At 40.1% G+C, this 26366-nt stretch overlaps 1 protein-coding gene and 1 long non-coding RNA gene across 10 annotated transcripts; both read left to right on the top strand.

Annotated features, from left to right (window-relative positions):
* Positions 1-480: 480 nt before the first annotated feature.
* LOC124286105 (protein MTL1-like) lies at positions 481-25036 on the top strand. 9 transcript variants are annotated; one of them, XM_046722438.1, is made up of 12 exons: positions 485-653; positions 772-920; positions 2363-2689; positions 3063-3158; positions 4690-4794; positions 8575-8578; positions 21139-21458; positions 21743-21838; positions 23185-23307; positions 23527-23566; positions 23903-23940; positions 24307-25036. In XM_046722438.1, exons 3-12 carry the CDS (start codon positions 2530-2532, stop codon positions 24444-24446), a joined length of 1122 nt encoding a protein of 373 aa, XP_046578394.1. In that variant the 5' UTR covers positions 485-653; positions 772-920; positions 2363-2529; the 3' UTR covers positions 24447-25036. The 9 variants fall into 9 exon arrangements, with proteins under 9 accessions (XP_046578398.1, XP_046578397.1, XP_046578394.1 ...); XM_046722439.1 differs by having other exon boundaries at positions 535-575; XM_046722440.1 differs by having other exon boundaries at positions 552-567.
* LOC124286107 lies at positions 17244-17783 on the top strand. The gene is made up of 2 exons (XR_006900948.1): positions 17244-17438; positions 17608-17783. It is a non-coding gene; the product is annotated as an uncharacterized LOC124286107 (long non-coding RNA).
* Positions 25037-26366: the final 1330 nt, after the last annotated feature.

The raw sequence follows: 26366 nt of genomic DNA, 5'->3' as shown, positions 1-26366 counted from the left end.
GTGGAAGACATTCAGAAAACAAAATGCGGCCTGATTACCCAAAGTTGGAGGTAGATGGAAAGTAAGGAACAATTTATTTTCAGTGCCCTCCTGATCAGCCATCCAACACCGTATAGCATGTTACTCAGTCTTAACATACGCACATGCGATACAGAGCTGAATAGCTATCGATCAGTTAAGGTACAAATTATGTAGTGGTATATATGTGTATGAATACGTATATATCTGTATGAATACGAATAAATGTGTATGGATACGTATAAATGTGTATGAATACGTATATATCTGTATGCATCCGCATATATGTGTATGAATACGTATAAATGTGTATGAATACGTATCAGTGGACAGATTGTTTCATTACTACCACAACAATACATCACATCGATACGACTTCCCCAACGCACACAGGTGTTCTATTTAAAGAAGTAAGGGGGTACTGAAAAACTAGTAAGACCGGTACTTAAGTTTTGTGACTCATTTGAGACCAAAGGTCATGGACTGAGTTACGACAATGGATTTATCTGTACACAAAGCTTCTCCCACTGGCTGTCAGCTCCGAACTATGTAAGAAAGTAAAATTATTGATCCTTGACGTTACCTGTTGTGTATAGAAATAACGTTTCACATCCTGGTCATGTTGTACACACAAGGTAATACTACTGTACGATACTGGCCATGTATGTATATGTCGAACTTGTGTCGACATACATGCTGTGTTTTGTTGCAACCAGTTGAAGGTAAAGTACTGCTAGCGCCTCCTATTCCCAGGTATACAAGTCTATCTAAGACATCACACTATGGAAAGGAAGGATATATAGGAAGACATACATTTGGACGTGTAACGCTATAATGAAGATCTGGCACACACTGGTCTTTGTGTGGGATAGGCGTTATACATGGAGCTCTGCAAGTCAATAGTGAGTATGAGTGTCAATACTGTTGAAATGACTAACAACTCACAAATAAAACTTCGATACTTACACATACAAACTGTTATTCCGTTTTCAATGGAATTCACTGAACTTCCCATGAGTGAGTGAGTGAGTCAGTTTAGTTTTACGCCGCACTCAGCAATATTCCAGCTATATGGCGGCGGTCTGTAAATAATCGAGTCTGGTCCAGACAATCATGTGATCAACACCATGATTGGGAACCGATGACATGTGTCAACCAAGTCAGCGAGCCTGACAACCCGATCCCGTTAGTCGCCTCTTACGACAAGCATAGTCGCCTTTTGTGGCAAGCATAGGTTGCTGAAGACCTATTCTACCCCAGATCTGCCCGGGTCACTTCCCATGAAACACAACTTCGTTTATGGTATATGTAATTGACCCTACTTGATCACCGTTTCCTCGTCAGGCCTAAGCACCCGGGTTTTATCCCCTACATGAATACAAGGACTACAACGTGAGACTGTCACGGGTGCCCCCAGCAGTGGTGTTGCTGGCATTTTGCTCAACATCATTATACCAACTCACTCATTTACTTCCATTGTGGACCCGTGAAGATCCGGGTTAGTATTGGTCTTCAGCAACCCATGCTTGTCGTAAGAGGCGATCGGATGGTCAGGCTTGTTGACTTAGTTGACACATATCATCGTATCAGAATTGCGTAGATCTATGCTCATAATCTATGCTCTTGATGTACTCTCGATGTTTGTTTATGTTCCCTAAGCCCATGTCCCCGTCGAGACCAGTAAACAACTTATAATGTAACAGGGTACACGTTGTTCCCTTATTAGAATGACACTACAGCAGGAAGGTCTACATGGACATATCATGAACGGTCTGATACAAACCCATTCGATAAACACAATCAGATACATATGCGAATGAGGTCAACTCATGAATGTGTTTTATATTCACCTAAGTCCAGCATTATTCATATTTTACATGTAACTGGCGTTGGGGACTTGACACTGTTGCACAGACCTGCCTTTATAACTCGGTGAGAGATTTGCCTTGAGAACACATGCTGAAACCAGTTCAGGAGTTTTATTAATTTATCTGAAACAGATGTAACGTTACTCATATTCGGGCGTAGTGGCCTTCATAAGCATGTCATCCACAACATGGTTCTAGGTCAATGGGTCAGGGTACAATACCATACACGGATTTATTGCACTATGTTGGTAATATAGGTTCCACAGTTGTAATGATGAAGTGTGTCAATATATTAATTATATCTATGTGTCATTCACAAATGAAACCCACATCAGAACTATGTCAGTCAGAATAGTGACTTGTGAATAGTGTGACGTTTGATAAACGTAACTGAGGGGATGACACATGGCAACCACCACAGCATACAGGAAACCATGTGCGTGAAACTTGAATGATGATTATTTTTGTTTCTGTAGGTGAATTGGTACTGACGAGCTCACCAGTAACAGCGACAGATGGAGAGCCCTTCACCTTGATCTGTAGCGGCTCATTTGGTTCTGTAACAAACATAGCATGGTTGCAGAACAATACATCAAAGGTCATTACGCAACATAGCAACAGTTGTACTAAGCAACCACCCCTGATGGGGAATAATAACATCAACCGTTTCAGTGTGAGCTGCAATGACACGGTCCACAGTATACAGTTTAGGTTCAACTCCACTACAGACCAGGGAGGATGGCAGTGCGGGAAGCTTGTAAACATCAACCACATATACCCGAGAAGCAACATTCAAAGTGTAGGTGGGTATGACCTATTCACTGTGTTTCATTATATATTTGTCACAATACAGTAAATTGTAACCAATGTAATCATTTATAGGCATAAATAGATTTAATAGAACACGTAAAGCTGATGTCAGTGACAGACAGTGCTGTTTGAAAACAAACGACATGCTGAGTAAGGATTAACGCATTATCGAAGTAATCTTTGCTGAAATATATTGCTTATATGGAACCTGAGCCGTTTTAATTTCACTGTGAATAAAAAAAAGATATCTAAAATAATACGATCTACTGAAATGAATGGCTATGTTCTACTAGCCAGACTACAAACTAGCATACTCATTATACACATATATCAACACTCGTTACACAATGACCAATCTCCTTTCAGGTGTTGCAAGTCCTGTCATGTCAACTCAGTCTTCATCAACAACGACCCGGTATACGGAGACTACCGCAGAATCTGGGACAGTGACATCACAGAACGGTAGTTCGCTGTGAGATGTACATATCGTACTCAGAATGCTGATAATCGCAAGTTATTAGTGGCATGATGTAAATCCTACAGGTAGCAAAGGATGAAGAGGAGTTCACCCTATTTGGTCTGGGGATGTAGGGGGTCATCAATTTTGTACACATGTACTGATCCGCAATGAACAATGACAAGTGCATTCCTACCTCGTATTGTGACGTCATATCTACACTAGCGTCATCACTGCAATAAATAGGATGATTTTGTTACCATTTGCTAAAAGTAATTACACTTCCGTCCCGAATCTCTTTGATTTAAGTTATAGATTATCCTTTTATCAATCCTTAGCTAAATCCTTTTCTAAATATGAAAATACCAACAAGGACAAGTTTATGCAAAAGAAATGGTGTTTAACATCAATAATGATTAAGATATTATGCATAATTTTTTTGTTTTCATTTGTTTAATATCCAAAAAAGAAACGCATAGGCGATTTGTGTTTTTAAAAACTATTAATTACCTATTGTGTTCAAACAATCGTTAAAATATGTTACAGAAGTGTTCATAACATGATTTTACACAATAGCACAAGTAAAATATCGATTTTACCTGAAAACGTTGATTTTGATGAGATTTCTTGCAAGGATCAAAATAGCATCGCCACAACGCAACATAAATCACCTTCTAGTTGAAATGGTGCAGCAACGAGCATGCACTGTCTGGCAATAAAAGTCCAGTTTACTTTCGGAAACTGGCATTCGTTTTGAAGGAGTTTCAAGGTCAAATCACTACGCCTTGTCTGTACTCTGCGACAAGGAACATCGCCATTGAAAGAATGCACGCTGGACATTACCAATCTTCTGTTGCCAGGCGTCTGAATGTTAGTCTGAGCACGATATCACGGCTTGCAGCTCGTTACAACCAAACAGGTATGACAAATGACCGTCCCCGTACAGGCAGACCTCGAGTCACAACTACAGCCTAAGATCGGTACATCCGGGTACTACATTTGCGTGATCGTAGTGCCACGGGTGAGAGCACAGCAGCCAGGGTGCCTGGACTTCGGAGGATATCCGGTCAAACTGTACGGCACAGGTTGAAAGAGATTGGTCTGACAGCCAGGAGACCCGACGTCGGGACCGTGCTACGCCATCACCATCGCGCTCAACGTCCCCGTTATCTAAAAGTATCCACTTGGTTGTATAGACATTACCTTCTTCTTAACTGGTGTTAAAATTCATGCACTAAAATCTAGTTGTGGACGAGTTATACATATTTGAAAATACAACATTTTCGCAACAGATTTCTGGCCTATGCGTTTCATTTTTGGGATAGTATATTTGATCTATTTGGAACGTGGATCTTTTCCAATTTCTCTGTGTATCTAAGAAACTATTTCAAATAATAAGATCTGCTGAGAGGAATGGCTTTGTTCTGCAAGCCTCATGTATAAGAAGTAGGCTCATCATATACACAGAGATCAACACTCGTCTCTCAGTAAGGAGGAACATGCACACCATGAACTCAGTGAGCGATCTACTTTCAGATGGTGTAAGTCTTGTCACGTCAACTCAGTCAACTCAGTCTTTACCAACAACGACCTGGTATACGGAGACTACGATCGAACCTGGAACAGTGACACCACAGAAAGGTAATTCTCTCTGTGAGTTCCTGTTCCACTGGTGAAATAATTAAGGAACATGCGTCACTGAGTTTAGAAAATGAATTTCCTTCTTTTGCCCTGACATTCAGGACGATTGTCAGACTGTGTTCATTTATTAGTGCAATATCTATTATAAGCTATTAACCATCAGCAATGGAGAAAAAAAGCTCAAAAACAAGGACCTCATCTGAACCTGTGGCAATGAAGTCACAGAAAGGTAGTTTTTTTTCATTCCGCACTCAGGGTATTTACAGGGAAATCCAAGACTGACCACTTGAACATTAACAACGTATGATCATAGTCGGACTTAACGTGTGACATAACGTTATCATACACATATTTATCAATCACCATACGATATAGTTTACAAGAACATGAAAAGCTAACATGGAATTCGAAAATCTATAGAAAGATGTAAGTTGTATTAAGATTGTATCACTCCATACATGTATGTTTATTAAGGAATCTGTGAAGTACTGTATGTCATATAAGACGTAAATCAATTGATTATTCCCATTATTCACGGAATACTTACAAAATCAGTTGATTGGAGCTGCGCCGCAATGGCAGCAACAGTCTAACCGAGTAGCGTCATCACTGGAATGTCATGAAAGGATGAAATATGTAACTGTGATTTTTAAATGTTTGCTAAAATAAATCACACAACTATATAGGCCTTGGTGTGGTAAGAATGTACAATGCCATTTAGAAGGTGGTCAAATGTAACATGTCATATCAGGGATTACACTTTCTCAATAAAGCACAGCTACCGCGGGGTACACAGACTACCGGTTGTTCGTCTTCCATGTTTGTGGAAGCCATGGTGGCTGAGTAGGTTATACGGTTGACTTTTGTGTGCTGGCGATTAGGTGCCTGACTCTGAATCCGTGGGTTCGAGTCTCGGATGGGACTCAACCCAACAGAGGTACTAGAATCTGTACTTTACTAAGAAAATGTAATCCGAAATATAACATGTTACATTCGTGTTGTAAGTTCATAACGACCGTTTGTCTATTCGTAGTTACAATGGTTTTAAAGCACAAACACCATTAAATACACGTGTGTAGAGAGGGCAAGTATGTTCATATTTCGGAGGAATGCCATATGATGTATATAGCACTTTTTTCAATAATCTGGTATAGCCAATCCTTTCATATGACTCGGTTATTTTTTTGGAATCGAGAATACAGTTGTATAAATGCTGTGTAAAATAAAGCATCCTTGGGGGTTGGAAAATAAAGGCATCCCCCATGCAGAAAATAGAAGTCTTCCGATTTTTGAGAAAGATTGGCCAAAGACATGTTGCACAAATACGAACTTGGTCTTATGCCTTTCGAAAGTCTTGGGTTAGGACGGTTAGTACCATGTTTACCTCTCTAGGACTCCCTTCTATAGACATTTATAATATATAATTTCTCTTCCGGTGAATTTCACATAATCATACGTACATTGAGAGTTAATGACGCCGAATGTTGGTTATGGGATCTTTGAAAATAAGCTGAGGACTTTTGTACTCTTTAAGAATTCACTAAGTATGTCGACTTATGTCCGTTCGGTCTTAGACAGACAACAACGTAGCATCTTGGCTAAGCTTTGCTGCAGTCCTCTCCCCTTAGAAATTGAGGTTGGCAGGTGCTCCCGCACCAACTGAATGTCAATAATATTCAGAGCTACGATATGATTTTCCACAGCCCGCTTTTCCAGCATTGTTTTACCGTCAGAAACCTCCCCGCAGAGGAACAATTTAAAAAACATTATGCAACATGATAGTTTAGCTATATGCTATAATTGATAAGAGGAGAAGTTTCAACTTGCATTATAATCCTTATAATTGCTTTTTTCATACCTACTGATACCTCGATACCTCGTGTCTCATAAGCCTACTGGCAGGGTGGTATCTAGTTTAATATGTCCTGTCTGTATGTTCATATGTTTGTATACCGCGTGACACGCACATTAAATATTTACTTACTTACCTTACATACTATAAGCCCCAATAGTGCAATGCTTACTTGGCGCTGTAGTTAACAAGTGTGTCGCGCAAGCCACCTCCTTTGTCTCAATTTGACATGCGTGCAGACATGACTTCAATCTCTTATAGAGGATACCCATTCAGTCACAGGGTGAGTGGTAGTAGTATATGTGTCATCAGCTATGAATCATACATAGTGGATAACAAATACAGGGGTCGTGTGTATATATGCGGATGTAAATCAAGACGTGTTTGTTTGAACAATGTAGGGAGTGTATGTTTTTCTGGCTTGCTATACGATTATCTAAACCATATATGTTTTAATAAATATCTAAAACTACTCAGTGTTTGTAGTTCAGTCACGCCGAGTAATATTCCGAGCTTAAGTATGGCGTTGTCAATATTGTCTGTCCGACCCACACAAAGTCACTCGAATCAAGTCACCGACTCCATTTGGTCGTCTGTCACAGCCAGCATTACAGGCTTGGGCTCTCTTCTAAACCAACAGCAGCCTCTAACAGATTTAGATTCCAACTTCATCTACTTAATTATAATTGATGTATTCTCTGTGGCGTATTGCTAGCTGTTCAATCCGCACTGTGTGTAACTGATCGAGTCACACGAGATAAACGATGATATGGGTGAAATGCATTCTCGTGTTTTTTTAGGCTTTGATCGCAAATTCGCACCGATCTATATTCTTTGGATGTACTATCAAAGATTTTACTGAGGCGTCACAACAAGCGACTTCTTTCTGCATAATGCATTAAAACAAACGTGTTCAATAACTTTTCGACACATTCCTCAATTTGCCACCCCTAACGTGTCAAGCCGTGTCCTCTGTATTCTAGACTAACCAGGATGTTATTTTAAAGTCCTTTACTGTACACTCGCATACATCTGGACATACAGCACACATGTAACCTCTCGGTCTTAACACACTACGTCTGAATATATCCTGAACCAGCTATGACGCTGTATTTCAGTCTCTACAGATGACGGTGATTCAGACACCATCTACATCGTGGTTGGTGCTGTAGGTGGAGCTGTTCTGCTTGCCGTCGTTGTCGTGGGCATCGTGTGTATACGACGGAGAGGACAAGCAGCCCGTGTGTATTTGTGATGGGATTTAACATAATTCTTATTAAACCTTTGACATTAATTATGTAAAATAACTTCAATCGTATATTATTTTATAGACAGTTGAACCATTTGCAATACATTGAAATAGTTCCACCTTCCAAATTTATTACGTTTGTCATGGGAAGCGGTTAATAGCAGAATAGGACATTAAGACTGTAACCTGACCCCGAAAATGTTTCTTCCAGATCATCAAAATGACATGAAAGAAGAAAGCAATTTTGAAGCGTAACTGTAACTCACAGTACCGAACAGTATAAACCCACGCATTCACAGACACACACAGAGTCATGTGCAGAAGGTATCATCACCTTAGTTCTGACGCGCACATTCAAGACGTGCAAGTAGACACACCCACACATACACAGGCAAACATATGACGCTAACATGCACACCGAAACGAACACACACACACACACACACACACACACACATACGCAATATGTACATTAATTCATGAGTTCATTCATTCATTCATGCATACGCACACACACGCACACACACTCAAACTCATTAACACCTCATCATCCCCTGTTCTGCTATCAACGTTACTTCTTTCTTTTCAGCGGGCCTGTTCCACACGGGTATGTCTTTTTAATCATCGTATTGTCATTAACGTTAAAAGAATTGAGTTCAGACATAGGCACTTTGAGCAGGTGAGTTTTAACTTTTGACCAGTTTATCACATAACACTACAGGTAAAGAGTTCCAAAGAGTTGGTGCGACATAGGAGAAAGCCCTTTTCCCATACGAAACTAGGTGGAATTTGGGAGCTTTTAGTAGGTGCTGATTCTGGGACCGGAGTGATCTTGATGGAATGTATTCTGTGATGAGTTCGGTGAGATATTCTGGAGCTTGATTGTGGAGACAGCTGAAAGTGATTTCTGTAGTCTTGAGATATTGTGTTTGCTGAGGCCGATCAACAGTCCATTGCAGTAGTCTAGTCTGGATAGCACTAGACATCTGACTAGGATCATGGGCACATTCCGCTGTGATGTAATTCATCTCCTATGGCTTTAAGATGAAAATAACATGATTTGCATATTCTGTTGACTGCATGCAGTGAAAGGTTCCGTATGATAATGATGTACTGGTGATGGTCAAACATTATTCCAGCGACAAAATAATGATTTCCTATTCAAACATATAGTAATTATACAGCGGTTCCCAATCACCCTTGCCTTTTTATGGGTAATCTGCCGCGCTGAACATGTGTTATAAGTTACTTCGCTTGCTGTCTCAGTTACACATGAGCTTTATGAAAGAGTAATATTGCTGTACAACCAACAAACCAGCATTCGTGAACCAGATTAATTAATTACCAATTGTGTGAACAATAGTTTCAGATTCATCCGCTGCAGTGACGAAACCAGAGAAAACGCAACAAGATGATCCAATAGTGTCTGAAGATGTCAACACACAGAACATGTATGAAAGCCTAACAAGTGTCGAAATGCACATATATAGGCGTCTAAAATAGAACTGAATGTAAATATACAGATGTTTAATTATATATATTTGACAATGCTTGTTTGAAAAGTCAGCTAAAAACACAATCCATTGTTTGTGAGGCCCCTCACAAACACACCTATAGCCCAGTCAAGACGAATGGAAACGTTTCGAAAGTTTTATTGAGGTTTCGAGTGTAAAAATTAGGATCAAACAAATTGTCAGCAAGAATCGCGTCCCTGGTTCAGTTGATAAAGCTTCTGACGGAGATGCGGAAAGTCGGCCATACCAGAATGACGTCAAAAGTATCTTTATTTACCTGACTTGTACCCGGTAGTAAGGACAAAATAAACTCTAATCGGCTCGCTGTTTATACACTTTGTATGTAGTGTGTCCATGTTAAACTGCAGCATTGTATATGAGTGAACTGGCACTATAAAACCAGCATTCATCGCGCAGCCACAGACATGTACACCCGAAACCCTTTTCTATAGTGTAGGTCCGTCATATAGCTCTAATATTGTTGCGTGGGGCGTCAAACAACAATGCAACTATAGTGTAGGGAAGTGAAAGCTTTCAAACAGTTTCGTTGTCCCTCCATGACAAACTGTAGCATGTCTGTTGACTGCTCATAATACACGTAGGTTCGGAAGTATTTCCTCCTTTTAAAATAGGTTGCAATAATAAATGTTAACCCATCAGCAAATGTCAAAACGACATCCAGATCGGCAACCTAGTGAAATTGATATCCAGAATCTCGTGTTAATAATTGTGACCATTTTGTTTGTGGACATAATTACATAAAACTTTTCTTGGTATAAAGCAGCAGTAGTCACATAACAAACAAATGTTTAGGTGTTTGTGAATGAGTCAAAACTGTTGAAAATCAATTTGAAAACAATCTAAAACGTTTGCAACATCTATGTTCGTATTTGTGGCAACGTTTAAGCAACGCTGGAAGGATAGCTGTCTCCAAACTTGGATCAGTGATATTGGTAGTAGGTCTTTCTTAACTTAATTCATCGTACAAGTTCGTTTTGGAAATATAAGTGTATATACTTGCGTTGTACAGTAATAGAGACTTGAGGCGCATTTTATGTAAATTTTGTTGCCTATCGCACTAATTGGGTGTAAAACAGTTGCATTTCAATAAAGACAATGTATTTAATACTATAGTAATATGTATCAAGTGTCATTTAGATGTCGTAGAAGACGAATACCACTTTCTATTAGTATGATCTTGCTGCCATACAAGGAGGATGCGGTTAATCCTGGCTACTATCATATAAATCCATCTGTATTTAAGTTTAAGCAGCTGTTATGCACAAAAAAAAGAATGTTATTAAAAGCTTAGCATTCTACCTTAAGATAAACGTACCTGTTTGCTATACATTGATGCATTATATTTATGTATATGTATTATATGCGCACAAACAATAAATTATGAATTTGTGTACTCTGGGCCATGAGGCCATTATGCGAAATCAACTCTCTCTCTCTCTCTCTCTCTTGATATCCACGCAATCCTACGCTGCCATAGGTGTAGCATTAATTGTCATGCATTTGAAAGTGTTTGTTTTCATTGTGATCATATTGATCAAAAGTTCCATTGCCTTTGTCATATATATGTTCACAAGCGCATCTTTGTTGGCGTCACTACATTTACAGTGGTACAGTTAAGGGAAAAGTTTATGTACAGAATCATACACTCCTTATCAATACTAGAGGCGATTCCCCGAGTCACTCTTCCTTGTACATTATTCAGCTTGCTCAGATATCTGCATGATATGTGCACAGTACACACTGTGCACAATGAAAGTCACAACAAACCAATAACTAGTATGCGAGATTTAATGCATGTATATGTGGCCTGACATATTGTGTGTCATGTTCGATGACAAGCTACACGTGAACACTGGAGCATGCCGGCTTCTAAACGAATGATAAGTATAGGTTTCTAGTCGTCAGCTTGTATCACAGTATAATGTCAATGGCGTGGAACAATAGGTTGGAAATTTATTTAGTCGGAGAAGATACTGTTGATTTCACCTTTTGAATCTCACTCAGAGCCAAAATTAACATTCGTGTATCAGATTTATTTGGTCCAATGTCCTCAACATTCATTTTCGTATATGACTTTTCCATAAAAGTGATTTTGCTGCAGCCAACGTTTAATATTTTTAAAAATCTTCTGTCTTTTAATCTTTTCATAAAAGATAATGTCTAGGACCAGGATTGACTTCTATGTTACCAGACAGCCACAACCCATAACGTATGATCAATCACAACATTCCAATTTTATAACTGTAAAACAGAAAGCTAGCAAGGAGTCGATAGCCAACGTACACGGCGGTGTCTGCTTCGTGTATAACCTGTAGCTGCCAAGATAGTGGATCTGTCCATTACAGGTGTCATCACTTACAAAATCGATAGTGAAACGACTCAGTGTAAACATCGTATGTTTGAGATCTTTTTTCTATTAGTCTTGTGGGTAACGTTCTGATTTTGTACGTAGAGATGTACATATGAAACAGATGAGACCGTCCCATTGACCCTATGCATTTGTAGTTGGGTGGATAAATCAATCATTGACCTCATGTGTTTGTAGCTTGGTGGATAAATCAATCATTGACCTCATGTATTTTTAGCTTGATGGATAAATCAATCACTGGCCCACCGTATGTACAGCATAGCGTAGGAAAGCATAGCATAGCACAGCACAGCACAGCATAGCATAGCACAGCAGCATAGCAGCACAGCACAGCACAGCACAGCATAGCATAGAATAGTTTGTGGGTATATCAATCATTAACCCTATGTATTTGTAGCTGGGTTGGTAAATCAATCAAAGGTAATTGGTGATTGGACTATTATTGAACATAAAGTCGACAAGATTTATAGATTAACTGTTTGGGGAAAAATACAGCGATATCAACGCTTCTTTACAGTAACGTATCATCTCATTGTAGGTCGAAGTGATGTAGGTATTAGATGTGAACCACATTCGTGGAAATATGACCACTGGTAAGATTCTAGCATATTGTCCTCAAGAAATCACATAAGTATCAGTAACCCAGCACAATGTCAATATCTGGTGTAGTCTCTGTCTACTACAAACCATTCCCGAAACTCCTCCTCATTGACAGTGTCAGACATTGAATTTGACGTTGAGGTATCGTTCCATACTTGATGGAGGGCCTGGTCCAGTACATCAAGATGTTGTACTGGAAAAACCCTCTGGCGTATTCTGTGACCTGAACATGCTCTATGGGATTGAGATCTGGACTACTGGCGGGACACGGTAAAGCTGTTACCGCCTGACTTAAGGAATCACCAACGCCACGTGCACGATGTAGCCTTGCATTGTCCCCCAAGAGATCACAACAGTAATCGACTTTCATGTGACTTTCCTAATGACATCAGTTTCATGACAAGTTAGTCACAACCAACAGCTCTTGCAATAACCCACATACCGATAACGTGCCAGCTTTGAGCAGTTGTCATTTGAGGAGGCCCCATGTTTTTATCAACATGTTTTTGTCTCTGTTTATAATACCTGTCCACCTATGTTGAGAGATGTCGTGCCGATTTGTAAGAAATAAACAATGAAAATAAAAATAAAGAATCATAGGAGAGTTCATTTTGGAATGATCATTTCGAACCAGTCATTTATACAAGTATGTAATTTGGACAACGACCTATATTTGTTGCATTGTCATCGTGGCAGATAAAACTACTGGGTTTTGAAATGTGTCCAACAGAAGAATGTTACCCCATGCTAGAGAGTTTTGTTCCTGTTATGTCATAGTTTATGGATACCAACGGTACACGAATATGCATCGAGTTGCAAGGTCGCACTCACGAAATGTAATAAGTTATGCATAATATTTGTCACTATTGTCCTTCCCAATTTCTGAAATACCACTGGAAATAGTTAATGCTTTGTTCTTAAAATTTAAAACACTTCAGATTTGTTGCCTAATTCCCACACTCACTCAATGTGAAACACAAGATCTATGATCTACATGTATGGCTTCATGTAGGCGCAGTAACAGGGACAACAACCGGAACTGTGATATTCAGACGTAAATCCACTGTGGCTGTGAGGCTAGGTCACACTGATATGTCACGTTGACATAACCAATAACTGACTGACTGAGTTTGGTTTTACACCGCTTTTAGCAATATTCCAGCAACATCACGGCGGTGGACACCACAAATGGGCTTTACACAATGTCCCCATGTGGGGATTCGAACCCAGGTCTTCGGCGTGACGGGCGAACGCTTTAACCACTAGGAAGCTGAGATGATACTTTAGACTTATGAGAACTTTGTTCCTGTGAGTCATGATGCTCAAGCGAAGAAGAAATGTTGGGATAGCAATAATATGCACGCTCATTTAAACAAAACTATAGTTAAACGGTATTACAACACATTAATAAATAAACATATAGAGGCTATAATTGTTACAAATATCCACCATAGTTTGTTAAGACCGCTGTTTTATGAGAGTTGTTGTTGATGAATTCAAATTGTTATAGCATACTGCCCTTCATCAGCAACAACAAACTCCCTAGGTAATACAGTGGCACATTGTTATCTGAATACCTTTGTCACAAAGACACGAGGTCCACTGCTCACGTCACGGTATTATTTTTATGTTTTCGAAAATCTATTTCTTGGTGATGAAGTGGAATGTCATCTTAAGGTAACAGGATTTGTGGTTTATTGATGGTATGTGGAAATGTGTTTGAATTATATCTTCATGTTTTTTTGGTCTCGAAAGCGCAATTTTTAGCATTGACTTTCGGTTTCCAATCGAGAAGGTCATTGTTTAGTCTCAACTATTTGTTTGGGACAATGTCAATGTCTGTGCCGATGTCACGCGATCATTTCTTGTCCTCGGCACCTTGACTGGGAGGCATTTTGTTTCAAATCTTTGTGAAATGTTCTCTGATTGGGCTCAGCTTTAATTACATGCATATTAAGTTTTCAAGTAGTTTGTTTCATGTTGATGCGGCTACCGCTAACTTGGCGAGCCCAGTCTTGACTTAATGGAATTTATGTGTAACCGTTTTATTTATATGTGTTATTGTGTTAAGCAAACTTTAAATAATTCACTCCAGACAGACACCATACTCTTATGAACTCCGCTGAATGAAATATGCCATGGAGTTATTTCCCTTGGACCACAGACTCACAGAATTACATTGAGTGACAGCTGGACCCAACAGACAATGTTTACGTCATAGATAAACAACATCCATCCATCCATTCATCCATCCATCTTTCTATATATTTATCTTTGGATGATTGGTAGATACAGACAGCCACATGCAAAGCTTGCAAGCTAATATTTTGTAATTGCATGTTGACTTTTCACTTTATATTAGCCACAGGGATTTTTCGCAAGCATGGAAAATTTGGTTCTTTTGCGGTTTCTTTGATTGACGCCACTCAGCTTCAGTTAGTTTTCTACGCCTTTTCTCGGAAAGGGTTTGTAGTTGTGGCAGTTTATATTCGGCTTCGAAGGCTGTGGAAAGATCGAGGGTAGATTCTGTCATACATGCGTTCGTCAAATGTGACTTGCACTACTAAGATGTAGCAGACGACAGACATTGTCGTCGGTTAAATGTGTTTAGTTGTGAAAGATAGTGTGTCTTCTAGTGTATGAATTATTCTTCAAGCGACGGAATACTAATGTGTGTGACATAAAAAGGAAAGGAGAAATAGATCAATTGAAGTTTCCATTAATCGATGAAGCTTGTATTGGATGCTATACTGAACATTAGGAAACACGATATCGTATCTCAAAAAGTCCGCTTGGGGGCGTTTTCTTGGAAACACAGATGCAAAACACAAATGCTTTACAGGTCTAATCACTTTCCCCTCATTTACTACATAAACATGACACTACCATCCCGTCACAGCATTCTATACCTGACTTGCTCCAGTTTCCTGCCGTGAACCAGGTCACACTGGGTTAGTGTGATCTACTTCCTGGTCTATTTACAGTATCAGTATAACTACACACAAGACTCATACACTGTACAGACATAATACAGACAATGGTTGTTCAACACATTAGTCGTGTTGTTGTTGTTACCCACAGAGGCATTTCCCAACAGGTTCGCCGAGGTGTAGAGTGGCATGGCTGTCGTGAAAGCTATGTACATGTACTACATATGTATATGTACATGTAGAATATATACTGGACAGCAAAGAAACGCAAATTTCGAAAAAATGAAATGTGTATGGAACGTTCATGGTAAAATGACGTAATTATTCCAAATGAGATGCTGTCATGCAGTTTGACGTCCATACGAAACATTCGCACAAACACAACCACAGTGCAGCAAAACTATAACTTCAGCACGTGCATTGACGGTTGGTAATCATGCATGTCATTCTGAGGTATCCTATGTAAAGTCTGTGTCAAAAACAGTCCAGTTTTGACGCTAGGAGGTGAACACGCAACACAAACGAAGCCTAGACTGACGACTGTGCAGAGGGGACTGACTTTTGGAATGTTGCAAGGAGGTAGCTCTTCTTCCGCTGTAGCTAGACAATTGGGCTGTCATCTTACCACCATCACACGACATGCTCGTCGTCATCAACAAACTGAGGCTGTTGCTGACCGGTTCATCCGGGTCACTAATGTTAGGAACAGAACTCAAGCAGCAACAGTAACATCAGCCTAAGGTCAAGAGTAGCCGTGTACAGCGATACGATTAGAAGTCGTCTTCTGGCTTCTGGAATTCACTGCCGACGACCATAGATGATGCCAGTTTTACACTGGACCCATCACCATCACCGTTGGCAAGATGTGCAGTGGCCTCACGTTGCCTTTTCTTATGTTTACGGCCGTTTACGTGTTTGGCGTCGGCGTAATGACCCTTACGCCGATCGTTGTGTCAGACAGGTAAACAGACGGGGTGGTGGCATTGTGATGGTCTGGGGAGCGTTCAGTTACAATCACAGGTCCCAGTTTCATGTCTTCTGACATCACGTAACTGATGTTGTGTACAGGGATCATGTTCTTCATCCTCATGTCGTTCCCATGTTTGCTGTACATCCCCAATTACAATTCTTTCAACAGGACAACGCACGTCCTCACGCAGCAAGGGTGTCGATGGATTACTTGGCTCATAACAACATGAACGTTCTTCCATGGACGTCTCTTTCCATCGATATCGCTTCCATTGAACATGTTTGGGACCAAATACGATTGCTGCAGGTAGACAACCACTCACACTTGCATAGTTGGAACAGAGATTGGTATTCGAGTGGAACAACTTGGGCATTCTTTCAATGAGGCGACGTTGCACGGCCTGTGTAGAAGCTCAAGTGGCCACATACGCTACTAAAGAGACTGTCACTTTTCGCGTTCAGGGGTATCTCCTTTTGACGGACTGTGATTCATTTGAACTTATTGCAATGTAATGTAAACAGCAACTTTCAGGTGTTAAATTGACAGTGTCTTTTATGGAACAAGTGGTTCGATATAATATTGGTTGTCTTCTATTCAGAAACATAACAAAAACCCAGACTTGCCTTTCTTCTGTCATCAAATGAAGATGTTTTCCAGCGTATGATATTTATGGGCACATCCATGTATAGATCTTTCATGTACTTGCCGTCAGGGACGGAGAAGCATACGCAAACCCTTATCCTAGCACAACAGTAAGGGAACAGCCATGTGAGTGATGTAAGTGTGAATAGGCAGTTGAGGGGATCAGGATTTCTGCAGTAAATTTCATTATTAATTGTCATAGACCTGTATTATTACAGTGAGCTGGCGAGTGAGCTAGTGAATTAGTAAGTAAGTGTGAGTGAGTGAAAATAAAATAAAATTCAGTCATCCAACTTACGCTGGGTTAGGGACGATTGTAGTCATCATTACGGTGGGTAAGTTAAAATGTTATTATAGCTACAAGCACCATCGGCCCGCCCACCCTTTGCTGCATCCAGCTAGGCATCCTTGGCATTCTTTTCAAACGCCGTCATCTACCTTCCCTCTGTAGGCGGACACCTCAGCTAGGACATAAAGAGGTGACTTCCAGTTACGACCGTAGATCCTGCCTTCCTCTGCCTTCTTCTACATCCCTCTGAAGGCAGACACTGTGTTGTTCCTCAGCTTGATCCAAAAGAATAGATTTCAAATTACCCTGGACTCACAGATCGTTCACACGGCTGGTGGTCTGGAAGATCTAGTATACCAGGAACCAAGTCCCGCGGAGCAGTTTACAAGTGTATGTCATTCTGGACTACATGAAGGAATACACCTTTAACACTTACATCAAGACCATCCACCTCTTCGTTCATCAGAGCAACAATAGCCTGTCCAATCACGCTCATAGACATGTAAATGACGTGTACGAGGATAATACAGTCGCCTGGTCTGCGATTATAGTCAGATGTTTCTCTCTCTTCACTTCCCGGTGGAGCAAGCCTCAAACGGTACCTCCCCGGCTCCGTTTGATAAACCTGTTCCTGGCAGAGGGAATATATGCCCTGAAACAGAAGCAGATATGGTTTGGGTGAAAAATATGGTGATCATAGCTTGAACAAAGTTTTAAAGTTTTCTGGCAATGTTTTATTGCCGAGTGCTGATGTGCTGATTCGACTACTAGTTGCATATCTTGAGATGCATTTTCTTGGGCTTTCTAATACACTATCTAAATTTAAATTCTGATGATGGGGTACAAGTAATACCTGTTACAGCATTTGACGGAAGACCGTCACTCGTTGGAAGTGTGTATACATTTAAAGACGTGTAGAGCTTGACTCTCAGATTTCTTTGTCCAAACCGCATTCTAAACGGCTCCCTATTAACACAAATATTTCAAACACAGAGTGTCTCCTCATCTTTCCGACAAGGTATGGCATGCATAGGTGTGGCATAAGACAGCGTTCCAAAATGGAATGGCCCAAGGTGTATGGCGGGTTTTTTAAATTCCGTCAGCTGTATAACGGCCCTTCTAACAGCCCTTCTAAAAATATTAGACGCATATTCCTATATGCATAGCGCGCCTATACATAGCAATAACCACCCTCCACAGGGCTTTCAATAGGGAATTATAGCTATGAATAAAGCGACATGCCGTCAATTATCTGTTGTTGTTGAAAAAAGTACTATAACTAAATATGAACAAAGACAAGTTGGTCAAAAGGCCATCTTGGCGTCTCAGTTTGGTCTTGTCTTCGTTTTGGAATTCATATGTGGCTATAACTGTTTATCAGCTTACCGACAAGGTACAGCATTGTTGCGACAGACGTTACAAGCTGTAACAGATCTATTTCCGGCCACCAGTAGAAGAAGACATTCAGAAATAAACAATCTATTATAGCGGCCTGATTGCCCAACGATGGAAGTAGGTGAAAAGAAAGGAACGGAGCTCTTTTGGTCAGCTATCCAACACCGAATAGCATGTTACTCAATCGAAACACACGCACATGCGATACAGATCTGGTTAGCTATCGAACTGTACAGGAACAAATATGTTGTTGCATGTGTATGAATACGTACATATGGAAAGACTATGTTCCTGTTCTATGACTACCACACCAATACATCACGTCGAGACACAAATATACCGGTTGAAGAGATAATCTGGTATTTTAAAACAAGTAAGACCGGTATTCAAATTTAGTAAGTCATTGGAAACACAAGGTTACACACTCAGCTACGACACTTGATGTATGTGCATACATAGCTACTCCCACTGGCTGTGAGCTGCGAACTATGTGAGAAAGAAATCATATTGATCCTTGACTCAACCTAAATAACGTTTCACATCCTGGTCATGTTGTATATACAAGGTAATACTACTGTACGATACTGGCCATGTATGTAGCTGTTGGCTGTGTTTTGTTGAAACACAAGCAGACTGCAGTGTGTGTTACTAGAGCCCGTGTGTTTTGTTTCAATACGACGTGGATGCTGTCAGTCTAAGACACCACACGAAGGTAGGAATGATATACAAGAAGACTTAGACTGGAACGTGTGACGCTACAATGGAGATCTGGAACACACTGGTCTGTGTGTGGATAGGCGTTATACATGGTACTGTACACGATAACGGTGAGTATGAGCGTACATACCTTTCAAATGACTAACAACTCACAAATAAAAACTGGGATACTTACACATACAAGTTGTTATTCCGTTTTGAATGGAATTTGTTGAACTCTCAATGACACCTGACGTCGTTTACGGCATATGTAACGGAAACTACATACCCACCATGTGTTGTTTGCTCGTCACCCCGGGTGTGATTCCCCACAGGGATCCAATGGGTAGAATGTGTGACTGTCACAGGTGTCCCAGCCGCGATGGTGGTGGCACATTGCTCAAAACACCATCAGACTAGACTAACAGCTAGTCTCTGAAATGAACATTATTTTACAGAAAAAAAAGGTTTTGGAATAATAATATAATACAGTGAAAGGCAACCCAGAGACTTTCCTCATTTTCAGAAACTGTGGTTGTCTAGACTTGCCACACATTCTAAACTTGCATGGCCTACATGGGACATATTTGTTTCAGGGTCTGTATGTCAGGCTACCATCAGACCAACCCAATCACTTATCTTCTATTACGGACCCGTGAAGATCCAGGTTAAAATTCATCTTCAGCAACCCATGCTTGTCGTAAGGGGCCACTAACTGGATCGGGTGGTAAGGCTCGCTGACCTGGTTGACACGTATCATCGTATCCCATTTGAGTAGGTCGATCCTCACGGTGTCAAGCACTTGATTGTCTGGTCCAGCCTCGATTAACAAACCGACTTCATAAGATTGGAACAGTGCTGAGTGCCGGGTTCAAGAATAACCAAACAGTCAAACCTTTCATTAGTCACATTGATGCATTGCTATATGTTGATGTAAGGACATGTAACAGGGTGAGCGTTATCTTGTTATTTGATACTGGAATGATACTATAGAAGGAAGGTTTACATGGACATATCATCGACGGTGTTGTGATAACCCCATTCAATTAACCTGGTATCACAATCAGATGAATATGTGAATGAAGTCAACTAACGAAGATGTTTAATTCTCACCAAAGTCTTACACAATGCATCTTTATTTGTACATATATGGTATGTACCAAACTGAAACATGCGACGAAAATAATACATATTTGATGACCCACCTATACATGTAAACGTGCAGTCATGGAGGATATATGGGTGTTTGTCTTACCCTGATTGTATCCACGAATACATAACATCTGCGCAATAGCAATAAATGTTGCTAAAATTTTGCCTGTTACACAAAAGGAAAATATATCTCCTATTTCACTTGCGTAAAGATATTCACGACCTGAGTAAACGGAATCATACAACGTCGATTAGTTTGATTGTCTTCTTATCAACATTATCAGTGTTCAATAAATATATGAGGATGGGGATTTATAAGCCGGTGAGACATTGAGCTATAGAACACAATCTGTTCAGCAATTGTATCATTTCATCTGAAACAGATGCAATGGTTCTCAAGTGTAGGGGTTTCAAAATAATTACATTAGGGAGAAGTGGTATGCCATGTGCACCGTGCCAGGAGACACATCACGATTCTTGGTTAGAGTATCAGTGTACAATGCCACACACCGATTTATTGTACTGTGGTTGTAACATATGTTGATCAGAATAGGGAAGTTACTATTGATAAACGTGGTTGAGGAAATGACACAGGACAACCACCAACGTATATAGGATAGTCTGGACGTGAAACTTGAATGGTGGTTGCTTTGCTTCCACAGTTAGATTCGTACTGACGAGCTCACCAGTAACAGCAACAGATGGAGAACTCTTCACCTTGATCTGTAGCGTCTCTTCTGGCTCTGTGGTAAACATAATATGGATCCAGAACAATACAACAAAGGTCCTTACGCAGCATAGCAACAGTTGTATTAAGCAACCATCCCCTATGGGGAATTATATCAACCGTTTCAGTGTGAGCTGCAATGACACGGTCCACAGTATAGACTTTATGTTCAACTCCACTACAGACCAGGGAGGATGGCAGTGTGGGAAGTTTGTAAACGACACCTACATATACCCGAGAAGCAACATTCATAGTGTAGGTGGGTATGACGTATTCACTGTGTTTGATTTTATATATATTACAATACTGTACAATTGTACACAAATTAATAATCGGTGACCATATACTTTTAACAAACCCCTCAAACTGACACCGATGACAGTCACGTGCTCAGTCATTACAAATAATAAGATTCACGTATATGGATGGCTATGGTCTCTAGCCTGATTGCCAAGGCTCATTGTTTGAACAAACACAAACTCCCGTCTCTCAGGTAAGGAGGAACATGCCCAAACATCAACCCAGTGACTATTCTGCTTTCAGTAGCTGCAAGGCATGTTATATCAACTCAGACTTCGTCAACAACTATCCGGTATACGGAGACTACGTCCGAACCTGGGACAGTGACACCACAGGAAGGTATACCTATTTAGCAATAGCACCTTCTTAGATTTACATATCGCACTCAGGATAATTACAGGGTAACCAAAGACTGACCAATAGAATAAGAACAGTTTATACAGTTAGAATCGGATCTGGTGTATGACTTAACATTATCATACACATATGCATCAAACTCCATACGGTCCATATCTGGTGTCCCCCGCCGTGATATTGCTGGAATATTGCTGAAAGCGGCGTAAAACTAAAACTCACTCACTCACTCACCATACGGAAGAGTTACAAGAAAAATTCTCTCTGAGATGTTCATGTCGTACTTAAGATATCTAGACTGACAACAGGAACATCAATAGATTACAAGGATGGTTGGGCGTGAATCAGTGAATGAGTGACTTTACGCCGCTTTTAGCAATATTCCACCAATATAACGGCGGGGAACACCAGAAATGGGCTTCATACATTGTACCCACGTGGGGAATCGAACCTGGCTTTATATATATTAACCACCAGGCTACCATATCGCACCTGTGAATCAGTAGTGAGATTAGTACATATACATATTAGTACACGGTCGTTTCACTGGTGAAATGCTTAATTGATCGCTTAAATGGGTTTAGAATTTGAAATTCTCTATGAAGACATAGCTTTCAGGAATACTGTCTCACTCTGTGTGTTTTTGTACATAAAACATAACGACAAAGACTGGGTATTATAGATCAAATAGGCGTTGATTAATTCCCATTTAATAACGTATTACTTACAACAAAAGTTGCATGGAGCTGCGCATGTTGCAGCGTCACAGTAAGTAACGATATGACTATCGTTATATTGTAACTCCTCATTGTTTGTAGTGTCGACATACCCAGTAATATTCCAGCTCCAGTATGATATTGTCAGAAATGTCCCAATGATAAGTAGATAAGATCTATTCGCTGTGATATGTTGCAAGCTGGGCCAGTATTCCAGCTAAATAATACTGTGGTATGTTAGATATACGATGATATGCGTGAAATGCATCTGATGACTCTGTGGTTTTGACCCTGTAATCATCAATTCGCACCGATCTATTTGCTTTGGATGCTCCCTCTTGTGCACGAGGACTTTACCTAAGCATCACAACTTGTACGTCTTTCTGCACAGTGCATTAAAATATACTCATTCAATCACTTCCCGATATATTCCGCTCTTTTCATTTGGCACGCCTAACATGTCAAGCCGTGTCCTCAAATATCCTAGACTAACCAGGATGTTATTTTAAAGTCCTTTACTTTACACTCGCCTACATCTGGACATACTGCACACATATAACCTCCCATGTGAACATTCTACGTTTGAGTGTACCCTGAACGAACACTGTCTTTCAGTCGCCACAGATGTCGGTGATTCAGACACCATCTACATCGTGGTTGGTGCTGTAGGTGGAGCTGTTCTGCTTGCCGTCGTTGTCGTGGGCATCATATGTATCCGACGTAGAAGAGAAGGAGCACGTGTGTATTTGTGTTGGCCTTTCACATAATTCTTGTTAAACCTTTGACATTAATTATGCACAATTACTTAAATCGTGGACAGTTGAACCATTTACAATACACTGGAGGCGTTCCTCCTTCTAAATTTATAACGTTTGTTATGGGAAATGGTTGATAGCAGAATAGGACATTAGGACTACATTTGGAGATGAAACCTGACTCCGAACATCTTTCTTCCAGATCATCAAAATGACATGAAACAAGAAAGACATGTTGAAGCGTAAGTGTAACTCATATTTTCGAACCACGCGTATAAACACACGCAATCACAGACACACCCAAACAGATTCATGTACAGAAGGTATCATCACCTTAGTTCTCATGGGCTCATTCAGGACCTGCAGGCACACCCACCCACACATACACAGGCAAACATATGACGCTAACATACACACACCTCCTGCAAACAACACGAACATATACACACATATTGATACTCAGATATGTACATTAATTCTTTCGCTCATTTTCATTCCTTCATACACACGCACAAACCAAACCCACTGACACCTCACCACCTCCTGTTCCGCCGTAAACGGTACTTCTTTCTTTTCAGCACGCCAGTTTATCAAAACACCATAAGCTTCCACACGGGTATGTTTTTATAATGATTTTATTGTCATTGTATAACGCGGTGATAAACTAATTGACTTTGGAATCATCCTGTAGATGGCATCTATGTAACGGGACCTCATTCCAGAGCATTGTTCCGATGATAATGATGTACTTGTAACAATCAAACATAGAAGCAAAAAACCCTTTCCCATTCCCATAGTAATTATACAGCGGTTCCCAGTAACCCTTGCCTTTTTATGGATAATCTTCCGCGCTGTACATGTGTTATAAGTTACTTCGCGTGCTGCCTCAGTTACACATGAGCTTCATGAAAGAGAAATATTGCTGAACAACCAACAAACCAGCATTCGTGAACCAGATTAATTACCATGTGTGAACCAACAGTTTCAGATTCATCCGCTGCAGTGACGAATCCAGAGAATACGCAACAAGATGATCCAATAGTGTCTGAAGATGTCAACACACAGAACATGTATGAAAGCCTAACAAGTGTCGAAATGCACATATATAGGCGTCTAAAATAGAACTGAATGTAAATATATAGATGTGTAATTATATATATTTGACAATGCTTGTTTGGAAAGTCACACCTATAGCCCAGTCAAGACGAACGGAAACGTTTCGAAAGTTTTATTGAGGTCTCGAGTGTCAAAATTAGGATAAAACAAATTGTCAGCATGAATCGCTCCCCTGGTTCAGTGGATAAAGCTTCTGACGGAGAGCGGAACGTCGATCATACCAATATGATGTCAAATGAATCTTTATTTACCTAATACTCGGTAGTAAGGAAAAGATAGACACTAATCGGCTCTGAGTTTATCCATTGCATATGTAAGCTATCCGTGTTACACAGCGGCATTGTATATGAGTGAGCTGCTACTATAAAACCAGCATACATCGCAACCACACACAAGCATGTCTGTCTGTTGAAAACCATCATCTGTAGTGTAGGTCCGACATTTAGCTGGAGTATTGCTGAGTGCGGCGTTTAACAACAAACCGGCTATAGTGTAGGGCCGTTAACTGTATACGTTAATTTGTCATTTCTGCAAAACATGTGTGTTTACTGTTCATAATGTTCGTACTTTCGGAAATATATCCTACTATTAAAATAGCTTACATTAATGTTTTTATGTCAAAGCGACATCCAGAAAGGCAACCTAGTGAAATTGATATCCAAAATCTCATGTTCATCGTTGTATAACCATTTTTGTTTGTTTTCATTATATAACCTTTCTTAGTATAACGCAGCAATTGTCATATAACAAACACACGTTAGGCTGCTTTTAATGGGTCAAAAACTGTTGACAATCTATAACGTTTGCAACATCTGATGTTCATAGTGTATACATTTGTATGTGGTACTTGAGATCCACACAGTAATACCCCGTCGTAGTTGTAGTCTTAATTACATGCATTTGAAAGGATTACTTTTCGTTGTGATCATATTGATCAAAAGTTCCATTGCTTTCTGCTGTACTATGTTCACTGGGTTGTTTTCCTTTGCTAAGGACAATACATTGACATGTAGTGGTACAGTTGGGGGGAAAGTTCATGCACAGAATCATATACGAGGCGGTCGCTTTGACACCTTGGCCACCACCGTCCCCTGTTAACGTATTTTGAATAAGTGCAAACTTACGTAAGATAAAGTTATTCGTTTTCCAGTATTTGTACTGTCAATCTCCGAAGTGAGGCATATTATTACGACTGTAATTAACAAGTCTCATCTGTAAATATATTTTTGACATTTTGGCTAGATCAAACCACCGCCTGCTCTGTCAGCTGTGCGGTGTTCCGTATGAGATAACAACTGTCGTATGCTCATCTGTAATATTATCAAAACTTACGAAACATTAACTTCCTTCGAGGAATTATACTTTTTGATTTTGATTATAAACGGTCTGTATATCCCATTCTTATACCACTCATCCCATCCCAGCTTCCGGCCATTCATATATATATCACACTCCTTTCCTAATATAACAAACAGATCCGTGGAAACATGGGTTGGAACTTATCTTCACCAGCCTATACGGACATCTATACGGAATGCCGTCATACAGTCGAAATATTGTTGAGTGTGGCATGAAACTAGAAACAAACATATTTTCCAGAACAATGATCAGTTAATAATCACTCATACCTTGCCTTGAAAGTTATATTTTGTATTTTACCAGCGGTGTTATGATCCCAATGATCATATATGGCACACTTTTGCTGCGCAAGAATTAGCAGGTCATTGACGTGCATCAGCTATGGTTCTACTCGCACATGACGCTGTGATACAGTTGGTTTTCTTGTAAAGCGATCCACTCACTCGTTATCGATTTCAATAGAGCCTTAACTGGTACTAAAATATGCGCATACCTTTTATGAAAAATGTTTAGAGTCAATAACCTGCATCCTTTTGCCTTTCCCCATACATCAAACTGACATGGTGT

The sequence above is a fragment of the Haliotis rubra genome, unplaced genomic scaffold (genome assembly GCF_003918875.1).
Source record: "Haliotis rubra isolate DU_JTF1 unplaced genomic scaffold, ASM391887v1 Scf376, whole genome shotgun sequence".
NCBI classification, from domain to species: Eukaryota; Metazoa; Mollusca; class Gastropoda; order Lepetellida; family Haliotidae; genus Haliotis; species Haliotis rubra.
Note: the sequence above shows the minus strand (reverse complement) of the source record. Positions and strands in the feature narration are given on the sequence as shown.